Genomic DNA, 17,500 nt, shown 5'->3' on the forward strand with positions numbered 1-17,500 from the left:
GGATTTTTCCTATGAAACACACGACCGTATAAGTAATCAGAGCAGGTTTTCGTTTTAATTTTAATACATTAAGTTATAATAAATACTGGTGGATTAAGCCCAACTGTACGCGCCGTAAAAATTAGAATATCTTGTTTATTTCTTTAGCACACGCAATATCTTGTATTTACGGACTCACCGTCTGTTGTTCGAACTTCCCTAATGAGAAGTCCGGATAAGCGAGCGCTTACAGATACCTCTATAGTTATAAAAAAAATTGATCTGTATCTAGTGTAATTGTAAGATTCATCTAGGGGTATACAAAATATTATCTTACATCCTGCAAAATAAGGCGTGTTTATCAAAGGAAAATCCTATAAACCTTCAAACATATTAAAATCCGTTTGAACAAAAATGAGACAGTTAATCAAATAATAACTTATATAAAGGAACTATACATTTGTCTCATAAATCGTAACATTGTTCAAATGACCCAACAGAATTCTCACAACCGCAGTCGCAATTTGCACGCAAAATCTCGAGAAGCATGCAACCTCGAATGTCTTAGTGCGTGTAAAAAAGACTTTGCTGGGAAATGAAATTTTAATCTTTCCGACACTCTGAAATATAACGATTTCCGCGAACAAAGCCCTAAAAGTATACATATCGTGGATACGGAAGTTATAAATATCGCATTTTTTATTGTTGCTAATTTTTAATCACGCCCAACCAGTCGTGGATGAATCTCTCTGATAATCTATCTAAAGTAATATCCGTAAAGTCATTCAAGCAGAGGAGATTCAGCAGATTTTTTTTTAATTTTCTACCTGAATACCAGGAAGTTTCTCCACTGGCGAGTGATCTCTGGAAAAAAAACGGATGTAATTTAACACAAAACACGGTGTAAGGACAAACATAAAGCTATTTACGTACCTTCGTATAGATTCTCAATGAAATTTCAAAATAGAGATAAATGACGAAGTTGAAAAAAGTTAGTAATAGGAGCCATTAGGAAATCAAATAAGCCCATATAATTTTTCCCTCAAATGTCATGCCATAAAAGATCGGACTTGGCGTATCTGCGTAGATTCTGTCGCTTAAACAAGGAAACGACTTCCGATAGTTTCCAGTGCGATGTACCGACGACATCTTATCTCTGTTAGGTTAGAATAAATTTTTTTTCACCAACATGGACTTACTTAAAGGCTTTTACCTGATACCATTACCTAAGTGATTGTACCTCATACACCGTTTTTTTCAGCACACTCAGGGGACATTATCAATTTTTACGTATGCCTCCGGCTTACGTTGCACCCCAATTACAATATAGTGTTTGGAGATTTTTAGGGGATACCCTACATGCCTATATGGATGATCTTGTAATCTTTTCTAATACCTTAGAAGTACATTCACATAAAGTAGAGCTAGTGCTACAGAGACAAAGACAAATAATCTCAGAGTAAAATATCTAAATGTGAGTTTTTAAAAACCGAACATGTTTATCTAGGTTAAATGTGTCTGGTCAAGGTCTTAAAAGTAGTCCATGGTAAAGGTGTCGGCTATTCATAACTTTCCGGTACTTATTAACGTAAAAGGGGGTGGGGATACAGCACTTTTGCGCTGTAGTGGGTATTACAATCGTATGTAAATATGTAACTCTTCAATCATGACAGCTCCTTTAACAGATCTTACGAAGAAGAGCGTAGATTTATTATGGTCTGAAAAGCATCAACAGGCGTTCGATATCTTAAAAGCGGAAAATGCAGCTTACCTAACTTAAAAATCCCTGATTTAAATAAGGAATTTTTTTTTATTGCAACAGACGCCTCAGACCAAGGGGTAAGAGGGATACTACTTCAGTAATATGATAAACAGTTCTTCCCTATAGCTTTTTATTCACGTAAACTAAAGCCCTCTGAAAGTAAATATGCAGTAATAGGCAAGGAAGGGCTAGGTATCTTTAACTCACTAGTATATTTTAAGTTCATAATCTATGGCTATCCTGATAAAGTCCTTACTGAACATGAGTCCTTTACCGAGTTTTTTTCAAAGGCTTTAATCACAGTCCAAAAGGAACTCGGTGACAAATGATCATTCAGGTTATTGGAGCCAAGATAAGATATCTACCTGGGAAAGCAAATATCATAGCTGACGCATTATCCCGCAATCCCGCACCATACAGCAAAGAACCATTAATTGGACTAAATGATATAGAAACATCCGTTGCCTATTGTAAAACCGTATCTAAACAAGAAAATCCCTTAACCCAAGAGATCGCGAGCATTGAATATCTGGGTTGGAGCGCAGAACTGTTACAAACTGAACAAAGCAAGAGTCAACAGACATAACCCAAACAATAAACACTTCGAAACGGAAACAGAGTCAGCAGCAATAACACCAACAATAAACATTCGAAAGAAAACGGAAACAGGGTCAGCGGCTAAGCATAAACAATACACACTTCGAGCAGAAACCCTAAAGCAAAAGTATATTTAAAGTATGTGTATCAGAATAATGTAATCAAATGTAATATTATATGTAGGTCTGTGACGAGGTAAACCCGAAGAACACAGCAGATGACTATATATATAATGACCAGGTAGTAGTAATAATCTTTTTCATACCAATCGTCATAAACTGGTTGCATTCCGTCATCCAGGGTTCCCTACTATGTCACAGAAAGCCAAATCACTATTTTACTGGCCTACAATGCTTACAGATATAAAAAGCACATAACTAATTGTAACACGTGTCATGAAAACAAGGGATACACTAAGACACCTGTCAGTTTAGGAGCCTATCCTGTGCCAAATCAATCCTTGAAAGAATATACGTAGAATTATTAACAGAATTACGAGTCTGACAGAGGGAATAAACACTTCTTAGTGTTAATAGTTCCTTGACACGTTATATAGAATTAATAGCACTAAAAACAAACACCGCAATTGAGTGCGTTACGAATATTTATGAGTGCTAAATCAGTAAATATGGAATTCAACACATAATAATCTGTGACTCGGGTGGTGTAAATCAATAATAATCTCCTTAACACGTTGTGTGAATTCCTTTCCATTAAGAAAACCAATAATATATTTGATCACCCAGAGTCAATCGGTTTGGTAGAATAACGGATAATTAAATAGGAAGTGTCAATGTCTTACGAGTTACAACTCGTGATGTTGGATCCGAACTGGATTATAGCGGTTCTCGCGGTTTTAAATACCTTTATCATTGATATCTTGTATCTATAGAATTGATGCCGCAAGTAGCCTTATACGGTACGCCGCTAGAACACTTTTCCACATATTCAAGCCAACCATTAATTTATCAAAGATATATAAAAAAATATATAAATAAATAAATATAAAAAAATAAAATAAATATGGATACAAGTGGAGTCAATATAATACACTCCGTAAGAAGTCGGAAGGGTTACAAATTATAATAAAAAGGAATCACGATAATATCAATAAGCAAAACGTAACCATTAAATATCCAAATATATATGCGTAAAGATTTGAACTCTAACTTAACGCTTTAGTAATGACAAATAAGCTAAAAGTTCAAACACATATCCAAAATCTACTGACATATTGTCTGTCCCGGTGATTTATATTCGTAGTCAATGAAAAAAAAAAAAAAAAAAAAGAAATTAAATAAATAAATAAATAAATAAAATAATAATAAATAAAATAAATAAAATAAAATAAAAGAGATTTTAAAGTCAGGAAGTCTAGAAGTGAAAATGTTATCTATGGAATAATCCTATATGAATCTTATACAGGGCTAATAATATATATAGAATTTGTATGGAAACCTTTTTCATATAGTTTGAATAAGGAATATTTATTTAACATAATGCCAACATGAAACTAATATATTGTTCAATTTTGGTACTGTTGTTTTTTTTTTTTCAGACATTCTTCTCATGCGGGTGGAGAATTAAAACACTAAAATATCATTTGAAAATACTAAAGTCGTATCTCTTACAGCAAGTAACGTAACTCTTAGCTGGCTGAGAGCAATCTCCTGCCAAGTGACGACGTCATCATTGCCGTATCAGCATTTGTTCCTTTTAACCTCAATAATCTGCTTACACAGGCTTCATCTGTGTGTCGTCTCTGCTTGCAAAAGCAGATTGACTGGAGAAAGGAATGCTTAGTTCATGAACTTCACATGTGGTTCATAGGTCACATGACAGGCCACATAACATATTCTTATCCGTGTGTGTAATGCAATTAGTTAAGGACTTGCAATCATTTTAAATTAATAAAACAAAATAAGGAAATAGAATTTCTATAACATCAAAATGAATTAATTTTTTCTGAACCTCATAGACATTTAGAAGTATCACGATATGGATATGGATTATTTACTTGCAACATTAGCTTATTACAATCCAAGTAAACATTCATGGGAAAATGTCACATTTTCTTGAAAAACCCAAAGTTTATTTAGAAATTAGTTACATAGTGGGTTTTTTTCGTTGCATCTCCTACCTATTAATAAAGTTTTTAAAAAAATTAACCTCAGAGGATGCGCACGAGAAAATTGAATATGAAACTTTTGTTTAGGGCACATAGAATCATGATTAATATTCTCTTTGACTCTTATGCTGCCTGGCAATCTTACAAATAGCTCCATTTTCCACTTCTTTGTCTAGTAACTTACTACCAGTAATATCGAATTTTCTTTGAGATTCGTATTGATATCTATTTATTTTTTATAATTCTGGATATTTTTACAAGTCATCATAGACCTGGATAGGTTCACTCATTGTTAATGCCATGGATAAAAAAGTTTGTACAGCGGACTCTTTTGAATTCCGAAATATCAGCGAATTCATGTGGGTTAAGTCTGGTCTAAATGGCTCTCTTCCCTCCCTGTATTTGGATGTCGTCTGAATTTACTTTGCCCTTGTGACAAGTATAATTTCACTTGCAGGCTGATTAATGGAACCGGTTACAGTATCCTGCAGTACGAGAGTTTCACATAGCAACTTCAAAAAATCGTTCGTCGCAGCGGACGACTACAGTCAAGTAACAACCGCCTACAATGTGAAAGGAATTTCATGGACTTCTTCGACCGACACCGTATCTCGTCGTTAATCTCGTTTTAATGCGGAACGCTCCAGCGGCTGTCGGAATTCGACTACAAAAAGGGACATACTTCCGACAATTACGACCCGAAGGATATTCAACTCTACTTTGCTGGCGAAGGACTCGTGCTGGGATGATCTATTCATCGCGAACGGAATCGTGTAGCTTAGGATGCAGAGAATAAGTATGAGCGCAAAATAGAACGTTGGACCCGCCCAGGCAAATTTTCCCCTTGTTTTAACCATTGAAAAGGCCGTTTCAATTGGCTAAAGGTGGTTGTCTGGAACTGTGTAATGGACGAAAAGTTGTTCGAAAGCTAGTTAAAAGTGAAGTAGTATAACCTCGGTCATGTATCCTATATATATGAAGTGTCATGTATCCTATATATATAAAGTATCATGTATCTTATATATAATTGATCATAAATAACAGAGTCGAAATATATCTTTGCGTGTACGCAATAGGAATCTCTTATATAAATGATCATAAATAACAGAATCTAAATATATTTTTGCGTGTACGCAATAGGAATCTATTTAAAGTGCACATATATTAATCATAATTATATGAATCCATATACCAATGTATAAACAAATCAGGTAGCCTATAATCAATCTGTTACCTTTTATCTTCCCAATATCTGCAGTTATATATGAGTTAGTATATTGATTAATGAATCAGAAATCAACGAATCAATCAGCATAAACATTAATAATTTTATCAATTCATATATGATATTTTTTATCAGTTAAAATATGATTTTTATCATGTTAATCTTCATTCTATGCAATTATCAGAGTACATTAGTATTTTCTGTAGCATAAGTATCTTAAAGAGATGAAGTGAAAAACTGTATCATTATATATATCATGTGATCACTATTATTTACCAATATCATTGTTTTATATTTTATTACTTGAATCAATTCATGTACACAATGAATTTTTATTTACTTATATATATATATATATATTCACATAGTGTCTGTATCACACTCCTATAAGTCAGATGCAAGTCAAGTTTGAGTAATATTCAGTAGCTGGTTTTGGTAGCTGACCGAGCTAATGTAAGTGTTTACATAATAAAAATATGGAATGTTAGTCCATATATATAAAAGTCTAAAACTAAAGAGGTCAACCAGATTGCTTGCAGGAATGTGATCAGACTAGAGACGCTAAAGATGACGTATACAATAAGTATGTAGGCTAAGATAACATGCCGTCACCTGTAGTCATTCAATTGTTTATAAACATTAGTCCAAGCTCCCTGCTTGAGACAACTACCCCGACCTATTATTCAAACGGCCTACGTGATCTGTAGCGTGTCTCATTTGATTGTGTGTTCGTATGAAACTATGTCATCTGATAGTATGTTCATATGTTCGAACTACTGTCTGTTCCTTCATAACTTGTAACAGAGATGGTAGACAGGCAGAAGAGAGTTAGCTATCGTCATTAGAAGACCTGTACCTCTTTACCTAAGCTTTATCATGTAGAGGAATAGGATTAGCCATCATCATTGGCAGAAGAGAGTTAGCTATCGTCATTAGAAGACCTGTACCTCTTTACCTAAGCTTTATCATGTAGAGGAATAGGATTAGCCATCATCATTGGCAGAAGCGATCAAGCTATCGTCATAGAAGACTTGTACGATCATACCTGATCTTCATCATGTAAAACTTCAGAAGAATATACTATTTTTATACCTTGTGTTTTCTACAAGAACCTCACCGAACCATGAGTTTAACACATCGTCGTAAAGATAATACCAACTTCGTAAGTGATCTACAAAACCCCAGACACTCCATTGAAGATGGAAGTGCAATACCAATCGACTTAGCGTATAGATTATCGCTAGTCTAACATTACCTCATAGGGCGCCTTATCATACAAGGCACAAGCCCTAATATATATATATGTATATATTATGTATATATATATATATATATATATATATATATGTATATAAATATATATATATATATGTACATAAATATATATGTATATATATATATATATATATATATATATATATATATATATATACGACGGGTTCGGCTTACAATGTTCCGAGGTTATGGCGCTTTCCAATTATATTCATCACAAATTATTTCCTGGGTTATGACGCCTACAATGCTGATCTCGCAAGAAGAAATATGACACCAAAAATGCAAAATAATCAATATTTGATGTTTTTTTTATGAAAAATGCAATAAGAAGGCAGTTTACATAGTTTTCAATGCACCCATAGCATTAAAGGAAGGTTTTCTTAGGATTTTTTATGATGTTCCGGCTTACAACACATCTCAAGAACAGAGCCCCCGTCGTAACCGGGGATGACCTATGTATGTATGTAGTATGTATGTATGTATGTGTATAGATAAATATTATTATATATATATATTATATATATATATATAGGGGGGGGGGGGGGGGGGAATATTTTTTAGATATAGATAATATATATATAGATATATAGAGATATAGGATATAGATATAGATATAGATTAATATATATATATATATATATATATTATATATATATATATATATATATATATATATATATATAATATATAGATATAGATATAGATATAGATATAGATATAGATTATAGATAAGATTATAGTATAGAATAGATATATATATAATATTATATATATATATATATATTCTATTATATATATATAAATAGATATATATATAGATATAGATATAGATATAGATATAGATATAGATATAAGATCTATATATATATATATATATATATATATTATATATATATATATATATATATATCATATATATATATATATATATATATATATATATATATATATATAATATATAGTGCTCCCCATATTTGTGGGGATGCGTACCAGAACCGCGGCCCCCCCGGGAATAGTTAGAACGCGCAAATGTTTGGAACTCCTATAAAAATGCTAAAAACAGCCTATTTTGTTAGTTAAAACTCAAGAAAAACCCACTAAAAATGTTTATAATTGGTTTTTTAAATATTTTTATCACAAAAAGTGCATTTAATGATGAAATTGGTAAAAAAAATCAAGAATTTGTGGATATTTCTTATAGAAAACTACAGTGAATGTGCGAACTTTTCTGCGAATAATGCGGGGCGGGGAAACGTTCCCAAGAGAAATCAGCGAATGTGTGAGTCCGCAAATCCGGAGAACGCGAATACAGGGGGTCCATGTATATATATATGATATAAATATATATACTATATATATATAGATCATATATATATATATATATATATATATATGCATACCTTGACCTATGAATGAATTAATGTACGTACAAGTTTTCCAAGGTACGAGTCGTCACTCAGTTGATTTTTTGCTTTGTTACACAAGCAAAAAATTGAAATATGAGCTCAAGATGCTGCTGCTACGTACATGGCGTAGTGATGAAAATTAAGATTAGCAAAGAGAAAGAGTAAATATGCATCTTTTCCATGAATCTTTTAAAATGTTATATGTTACTTCGCTGTATCCAAAAATATTATATGTACTATTCTCATATTATTGTGTTATAAACTACTACTAACATAGTGGTCAATGTTTTGGTTTGGAAACTGCCTGATGACGAATATGAGTTTATTTTGCCGTATTTAACTCAATTCTGTGCGTTTCTTGTTTCTAGTTAGCATAAATGCATAGGTATTTAGATACCTGACCTATATGAGACAAGGTCATTTTTCGTTAAACGACGTGTTTTTAAGTCGAAATATGACTCAAATAAGTCTCGTTGTGATTGTAAACTAAATTAAAGAATTACGTGATTCCATTCAGTATTTTCACTTTATTTCATCGAAATGCGAGCTTTACATTATTTACCTTTTATTAGCGTGAAAACAACAGTAAACTGTGTTCTTTTATGCCCAGTAGTTTTGATTAAAATTATTTTCGCTTAATTTTATCTACAATCAAGTTTGATGCCAAAATTTACGGGAGTTTTATCCTTGTTGCCGATGCACGATAATAGTCATTAGCAGCTTGAACAGTTTTCTCAGCTTCAGCTACAAGTAGGTTTAAATTTAACAGTATATTTCCTTGTTGATCTTTGATCTATTGCAAAGAAAGTTATTACATAAAAATATCTCCGTCCTATTCTACATAACATCATTTATACTATAACTACGGTAATTGTTTACTATCATAAGATGCTTGAAATACAAGCCAAACGGATGTTATTGTTTGTTTGTCTGGTGCTTTTACGTTGCATGGAACCAGTGGTTATTCAGCTATGGGACCAACGGCTTTACGTAACTTCCGAACCACATCGAGAGTGAACTTCTAGCACCAGACATACACATCTCTCACTCCTCAATGGAATGGCCGAGAATCGAACCCGCGAACACCGAGGTGGGACGCCAATACCATACCAACCACGCCACTGAAGCGCTTATTGTACCTAGCTAAAAAAAGTAGTTTCTTTCTTGTTCAGTTGTTCACGGCTGTACACATTTACGCAACGGGTATGACGTTAAAACAATACTTTCATCATTCTCTTTTGCTGTTTTTTTTTAACTTATTAAAGTAGAAGATGGGATAAAGTTAGGCTATTGTAATTCGGCCTCTCGTAAAATCGGATTATCGTAAGACAAATTATCGTAACTTGAACACCACCACACTGTAAAAACTTTATTATATCTTTACATACTCTTTCTATTATTTTTTAAATACAATTAAATACAATATTTGTTATGTAGAAGTGTATTTTTCTTATTTGATAACAAGAAACATTTTGAGGGTTGGAACGGATTAAGGGCATTTTCGTATTTTCAATGCGTAAAATTGATTTGATGTGCAAGCCAATTGAGCTACGTGCTCTGCCACGGGACAAATTAAATTCGTAGGTAAAGGTGCTGCTATGAATATGAATATGAATATGAATATATATATATATGTGTGTGTGTGTGTGTGTGTGTGTGTGTTGATCTTCAATAAATGTCAATGTGCAGTCAATCAAGTAATATTTCTTGTCCTTTCTGATGTTTAAATACAATCAATTGGTGACTAAACATGGTTGACAATAACAACAAGCAAAAGCAAGACATTCCTCTAGAAGTAAGGAATGTGTACAGTTGAGCTGGGTGGTTGCTGGGGCAGGCTATTGTCTGTGCGCATTCCGGCTAATTTTAATCTTCTTAATATCTTGCTTGTTATCTCCATATTCCATATTGATAGACCTACCTATAATTTTTTGGTAGCATTGTCATCCATGACATTTAAGCAGCGATACTGTATGAGACACAAGACAATAACTGATGAATGCACTGCCATGTCATGTAAGGAATTAAAGAATATATTTTATATTAAAAATGTCATGTTTACTTCACTATACTTACTTAGCATTAGGTTTACTGAAGTACATAATTCCTTAAATCATTTGCTTAACGATGTTTAGTGATGAAATTGGAAAAAAAAAAACTACTTTTCTTAGGGTAAAACTGAGGTGTAATGCAAATTATAACTTTCAAAAGACATTTTCGTCAAGAGAGGTTGGAGCGGAGATGTGTACTCTCTGAGTGTTGGGAAGATACTCATCAGTTTCCAGCCCTGTGACCAGTTTATCACTAGCTAATCAGGAGCATTATAGGGGACACAGCTGGGCACCAGAGACACGGGTACTGTGAATTATAGCCCCAACGTTTCAGACCATGGATGCCAAAAATGTCTCCTAGATGTCATCAGAATCCAGTACTCCAGATCACTTATCCACATACTGACCAGACCCAATCATTGCTAAACCTCGCTGACTGGACGAGAAGCCATATTTTCAATGTGGTATGGTCAATGGCTGTAGTGCCCACGGTTTGTAAAAATAGAGCTGGATAGCAACAACTGTATGTCGAGATTGAAAGATTAATTGACTGTCATTCTAGATCAAACAATTCTTTGAAACGTTGAGGTGTAAACACCAATTGTTGCTAACACCGACCCTAGTGACCAAATTTGTCTGTCACACATCCATCATCCCCAAATGTCTAGTCGACTGCTGTACCGAGCGCGCTACTGCAAACCCATGCACCCGTACCATCCACTGAGCAGATGATAGGACACTATCCGCAACCCATATTGTTAAGGAACTACTGTGGTACCGTTTCCTAACAACACAACAGAATGCTTATCCTCGGTTATTGAGGTGCAGATTAGGTCAGGTTAGGATAGGTTTAGTTTAGGCTAGGCTAGGTTGGGTTAAGTACCAAACCTAGCCCTTGGAAGAGCAAGTGACTACCTTCTGGTTGATGCCATGAGACAAGAAGTTCCAGGATACTGAGATGCAGGTTTAGTAAGGTTAGCCTAGGCTAAGTTAGGTCAAGTACCTAACCTAAGCTCTTGGAGTGTAGATGAATGACTTCCCCTTGATGGTTTGAGACATAAACTATCTCCAGAGGGAAAGTGTGTAACATCACTCCAAGGAGATAGTAGTCATCTAACCATTACACTAAGTCCTGTCTCACCTCTCTGAGAGAGGATGGGGAGGAGATTATCAGCAGGCCCTTATGCCCAGGAATGAGGCCACAATTTTCTGTTGTAGACCTAGCCTTTGTCTAAAGAGGTGTTAACCTACAAGGCAACAGTTACTCTTAACATGAACTCAGGACCCTAATTCTAGTACTACCTGCTGGGCCAACTGGGTTTGATGCTCACTAAGAGAAACGGAGACAACTTCCTAAAGTTATATACAAAACTATCTTACTGCTACAACATTTCATCCCAGCCATAAACTAAAGTAATTATTGAAAAATTTGCACTGAAGGTAAGACACTGAGGCATTTGCAGTGATACAAAATACTGCAAGGTACAATAGTATCAGACACTATAGTAAACTTCAGAGATTTCTCATTATTTCTACAATGATTAAATTTAATCTACACCATAACCTTGAGTAATGAATTCAAAAAACAGACATCTGTAATGGCCAGGGACAAAATACAGATGATGACTTATGAGAGCTAACCAAATAACGACTAACTTTGACATGAGGCCTCAAGGGTCCCAAAGCTATCAGATGGTAAAACACAAACACACACACACGCAACAAAAAAATGCTGAAAGCACATTGTATAGTTTCTTAGCCTTCCTAGGGGACCCCCAAACATTCCATTTAGAAATCGTCAGCACAATATACGTACTGCACTGTCAAGTATAAACTGGAAAAGGAATAAGAAATAAACTTACTTATCTATATGACCTTCAACTGGATCCCAGGTGACGAAAGCTGTGCTTTCATTTGCTGTCAATGTGGCGTTGACGTTCTGAGGAGGAGGAGGTGGAATGGCGGGATCTAGAGAAAAAAAGAAATGATACTGTAATTCACAATACATATTTTTGATTGTTTGGTGAAAAGGGCCAGATCTGATGTGTAAACTGCAGAAACTGGTTACAGTAAAAACTTTTAAAATATATTCTACATATAGTATTCCTATTTTTCAATGTTTACATGCAATACATCTTTTCATGATGAAATCCCCAGAACCAAATTTTCTACATGGACATAATTCTGTATTTTTTTTTTTTCTAAACTAATATCGCTCTTTAAGACTCCAAATCAGAAAGGATAAATGTTCAGCTATATAAGAATTTAAACCAGAGAGAACTCCAGAATGCAAACGTTTTCACATTCGGTTTAGATCAAGATTCTGAATTCTTTTCATCTGTAACTGGATGTCTTTTCTTTGACCCTGCTTGTATCTCTTTCGCATGGAAGCATTCTATTCCATGGACCTTTATTTAATAAGATAATGACATTTGTCAATTTCATTACATCTAACAATTTAATGACATCTGGCAATTTTTTCACAGTGTGTAGACATGCTGAATACGACTAATACTTATAACTAAAACAACCGTGATATTGGCATACGTTACTAAAACACCCTGCATCATTACAATGTTCTACTGAGTACTACTTAGATATATGCAAGTCATAAACTTACTAAAATATCATTCTCGGAATGGTTTATATTTTCTTTCACATATACAGCTGGCAGCTGTACATGTCATTCTCCTTACATACTTATCTGTGAAATAACAATGAAGAGGAAACAGGAGAAATTCCTCAGAACCAAACCTAAATGTTCACTTGATGAACCTTTTTCACAAACCAGTTTATTAGTACTCTAGACACACTGCTGACGAACAGAAAGATCAAAAGAAAAACTCAACATATTGAAAGTCCTTGTTGGAGGTGGTAATAAATATGGAGACAAAAAATTCCCATTAAATTTATTTCAAAAATACAGTGAAGGGGAATGGAAAATGCAACTTCCTTTCTATCAATTGCTGCTACACAGGAGAGAACTTCAGTTGACCGCAATACATTTTTTTTTATGCAGACCTTCACTAATAAGACCCCACCAGGGATTGAAGAGTACTATCAGATTTGTGAAAATTTTGAGTTGCAGAAGGATTATCTCAAAACATTTATTATCTTCATCATCATTATTTCATCAGTGTGATTTCAAAACTTCTCAAGTCAACAGTTATCTAACATGTTAAATACTCTAATGGGCTATAACTTGAGATATATACTATGCATTTAAAATTCACACAAACAGAAAAGAAACAGGAAATGATGAACCAGGGACAGTATTGCATTTTAGTACTATTGGATGAACCTCATCAAAAGAGCTACGATTTGCACAGAAATCAGTTATAATTATTATAATGTAAAACACTGATATAACATACTAGTTAGACTGACAAGCTATGTACTCTGGCTACTTATCTACTTGATATTTTCTTTACAATTCCCACATTGTGTGGAATTTTACACCTCTGATACTGGACATTTTTTCTGTCTATAAAGGGGTGCAATAATTCATCAGCATTACTTAGTAACAGAAACTTTTAGTTTACCATTACGATTAAATTGCATAAAAAAAGTTTCATGTGATATTTCATATTCTTCAATAAAAATACCCAGCATGCTCTTCATTTTCATGATGTAAGTGTATTTCCCATTTGAACTAAAAGATTCCAGACCACCTTCTTGGTATACTTCATTTCCAAATGTGCGGCAAAGCTTTAGTCATTACGTTCTCTAACCTTAGTCTCTGGTACCTTCACTGTCTTGTCATTTACTTATATGGCAAACTACTTTCTCTCCTCTGTGGAACTTCCTTCATTGTCAAACAAACAATAAGATTCTTTCACTATCCTGCACACCTTATCTATACTATTTTGTAATCAATTATTAAACCTACAATCATCAGTCATCCCCAGTGCTATTCACACACTGTTCTGTTATCTTACTTCACAATTATTGCCTATATTCTTTTTCTCTTATTACTCACCAAGATTATCTATGAGCAAAAGTACCGATACTCCCACTTCTTACTACTACTGACAAAAGAATTTCTTGTGTGTGCATCCATCCCTAGAGACAAGATTTGGTTCCATCTCAAAAATACAAGATGAAATCCACTCTAGGCCCCTTCTCATCACCATCAATGCAGGGTAAATTCGTAATCATTCTATTTGGTAAACGAATGACTACAAATTTACCTTATACTTTTTTATTGGCTTTTTTAAATACACTCATAACATCTGGATGAATGTTGAATTTGCTGTCCAACAGACTTCACGGATAAGAATTTGACTCATCAGGATCTGGCTCTAATGGCAGATAAGGCCATCCTGTGATCCCAAGTCATTACTTACCGGCAGCTGTTGCTTACTTATTCAAGTTACTGAATTTGTTTGGACTAGTTGCTTGGGACTAAGAAACGGGTGAGAAGTTTGTTTCCTGGGGATAATTCAATTTCTTTCTTCTCAAAGGCCTCCTGTAAAGCATCGTGGTCCCAACGGTTTTTGTCCGCTTGTCATGAACAATGTAAGTCATGCGTTTCTATTTGGGATGAAGATATATATGATAAGTAGTACTCTCAGGCCTTCATCTGGACTGTAAAATCCCCGACTTATTGTTTGGTAAATTTCTTTTACACTTGACAGTTTCAAGCTGCACTGATATTAAATTCAAAATCTTCTGAGACTTAAGGAGCAAGGGAATCACATAATCCAGAAAAAGATTTCATATGGGTCATGATATATAGTTTCCAATTTTGGTTTATTGCACTGCTTGGCTGTCTTATATATTTTCGGTTAATTTTCTTTATTTTTTGCCAAATATCTTTCATAGATGTATTTGTTGACAAGCTGGATATATAATTGTTCCATGATGAGATTTCCTCAGATATTACAAATTTTCGCATGGGACAGGGGATTTATTTGAGTGTGGCCTTGTTTTAGATATGCTTTTATCAACAGAATTTATCATGAAATCCGTGAAGAATTCACATATTGTATTGTGGTTTTGGATATGCAGAAATGGTGGTATATTTCGGTATGTAGACTGTAAAAGTCCCAATCTGCTCTTTGGATACTATATTGTACAGGTGGCAATATTAAATCATTATCTAAATAATTAAGGACTATGGGGAAGTGATCACTGGTATACAAGTCATCCAGGATGTTCCACTCAAGTCTTTCAGCTAAGTCGACTGAGCACAGCGAGATCTCTACTGAAGAAAAGGTTAAGTGGGTATTGGAGAAGTAAGTTGGCACATCACTTTCATTAAGGCAGTATAGGTCATGCTCCAATACGTATTTCTCTATGTTTGTTCCTGGTGCATCAGCAGGGTGACTGTTATCCCAAAGGGTATTATGAGCGTTAAAATCATCTCCTACTTTAAGTAGGGGTTCATGTAGATTCTCAATTAATGCTGGTAGATCACTGAAATTAGAGCTAAAAATTGGTTGGTTGTATAAGTTACAAACTGTGATCATATTTTTATCCGGCATATATAATTTGATAGCCGTTATCTGATATGATGGTGATGGTATGTTTAAAAGTCTATAGGTGATACTATTATGAACATATATTGCTTTGCCTAGTTTTCCACCATCAGTTGGTGAATGACAAGCAATTTTGTACTGTCGAATGTTTGTGGGGGTTAGATCCTATTTGTTGTAGGCATATACCTACATATTAGGTTGTGGTCTCGTAGGATTCTTTGTTATTCACCCAGAAGTAGTCGGGTTAAGAGGCCATTTATATTCCATTGAATAATGTTATATTCTATTACTGGGAGGAATTGGTGTTAAATTCTGTAAATTGCTTGCCGATTTTACTTTGTCTCGAAGTTTATATGCATTTGAATTGATTTGTGGTTTTTTAATTGTTGTATTTATTTATATGTTGGTTATTAGATTCAGCAGTTGTTTTCATAATTGAATATTAATAAGTCTATTTCTATTCTATAATTTCCTTTTTGTATTTTAATGATTCAGAACATAATTCGTTCCTCAAGTTAGTGTGTTAAAGGGCATTTCCTTAATTTAATAAAACTGTCTATACAATTTCGTATTGTGTCCTCTGTCTTGTTGGTTAGTTGGTTATATGTACCTATGAAGCACTCATTACAACCACAAGACAAAGCATATTTGGTGATGTTAGTCATTGGTTCAGAAGTATTTGATCTTCTAGCTTTAGAAATTTCTGGTTTTGTTATTCTTTTGGTCCTTTTCTGTAGAGATCTGGACTGTTGGTTTGAGGGGTTATTTGCTTTATTGTTATTAGTGGAATATTTGGGTCTTGTGGATGGTTGGGGAGTGATAGTTATATTTTTGGTTTGGTTTAATGGTATGATTTTCATTAGTATTCTCTGTTGGGAATTGTAAAGAGTGATTAATTGATTCTTTACTATCCAGATGTTGGCTGTTTGATTGAGATTGAGGGTAATTGTGTATTTCCACTTGTGATGAGGTTAGTACAATATCTTTTTTAAACTGTTCTCCTGGTGCAGTTGGAGTTTCTTTAGACTGATTGTAATTTTCAATATTCACTTTTTTTCCCTTAGGTGGGGTTTGTTTCAGTATTTTTTTTTCTTTTTGTCAGTTCGATTATTATTATTATTTGACTCCTCTTCCATTGGAAGTACTTTTCCATGGATATCTGAATCTTCAATGTTAGTAGTGGTACTGATGGATATATCATCATGCTTGTTTTGGGGTTCAGTATTATTGATATGAGAATTAGTTTGTACGCCTATATAACTTGTTTGTTATTAATGTGATCGATATTTAGACTTTTAGTTACATTCGCGAAAGTGGTTTTTAGATGGATTACTGACTCCTCTTACTTTTAGCTCGAGTCTAGCTTCTTTGACTGACATTCCTGTTCTATTTACCAACAACTGGAGCTCTGTGTTGTATTGATAAAAGGAGCATTCCTTAGATTTAGCGTGATGGGATTGTCCAGTTAATATATTTCCAATTAGTAGTATGGGTGTCTACTGCACATACTGCTTTATCATGGCATTTTTTGTATGTGTGCCCATACTTTGAACACTGAGTGTATACTGAAGTGGTTATTGGTATAAATGGACACACT

The 17,500-nt window shown here is 34.1% G+C and overlaps 1 protein-coding gene across 5 annotated transcripts in view; it reads right to left on the bottom strand.

Moving 5' to 3' along the window:
- LOC135196921 (receptor-type tyrosine-protein phosphatase eta-like) overlaps positions 1-17,500 on the bottom strand; it is a 416,919-nt gene that overhangs the window by 367,112 nt on the left and 32,307 nt on the right. For all 5 annotated transcript variants that reach the window (XM_064223752.1, XM_064223756.1, XM_064223753.1 and 2 more), the window contains exon 4: positions 12,286-12,391. In XM_064223752.1, the coding sequence (XP_064079822.1) occupies positions 12,286-12,391 (106 nt within the window). The remainder of the gene's footprint in view (positions 1-12,285; positions 12,392-17,500) is intronic.

The sequence above is a fragment of the Macrobrachium nipponense genome, chromosome 18 (assembly GCF_015104395.2).
Source record: "Macrobrachium nipponense isolate FS-2020 chromosome 18, ASM1510439v2, whole genome shotgun sequence".
NCBI lineage: Eukaryota > Metazoa > Arthropoda > Malacostraca > Decapoda > Palaemonidae > Macrobrachium > Macrobrachium nipponense.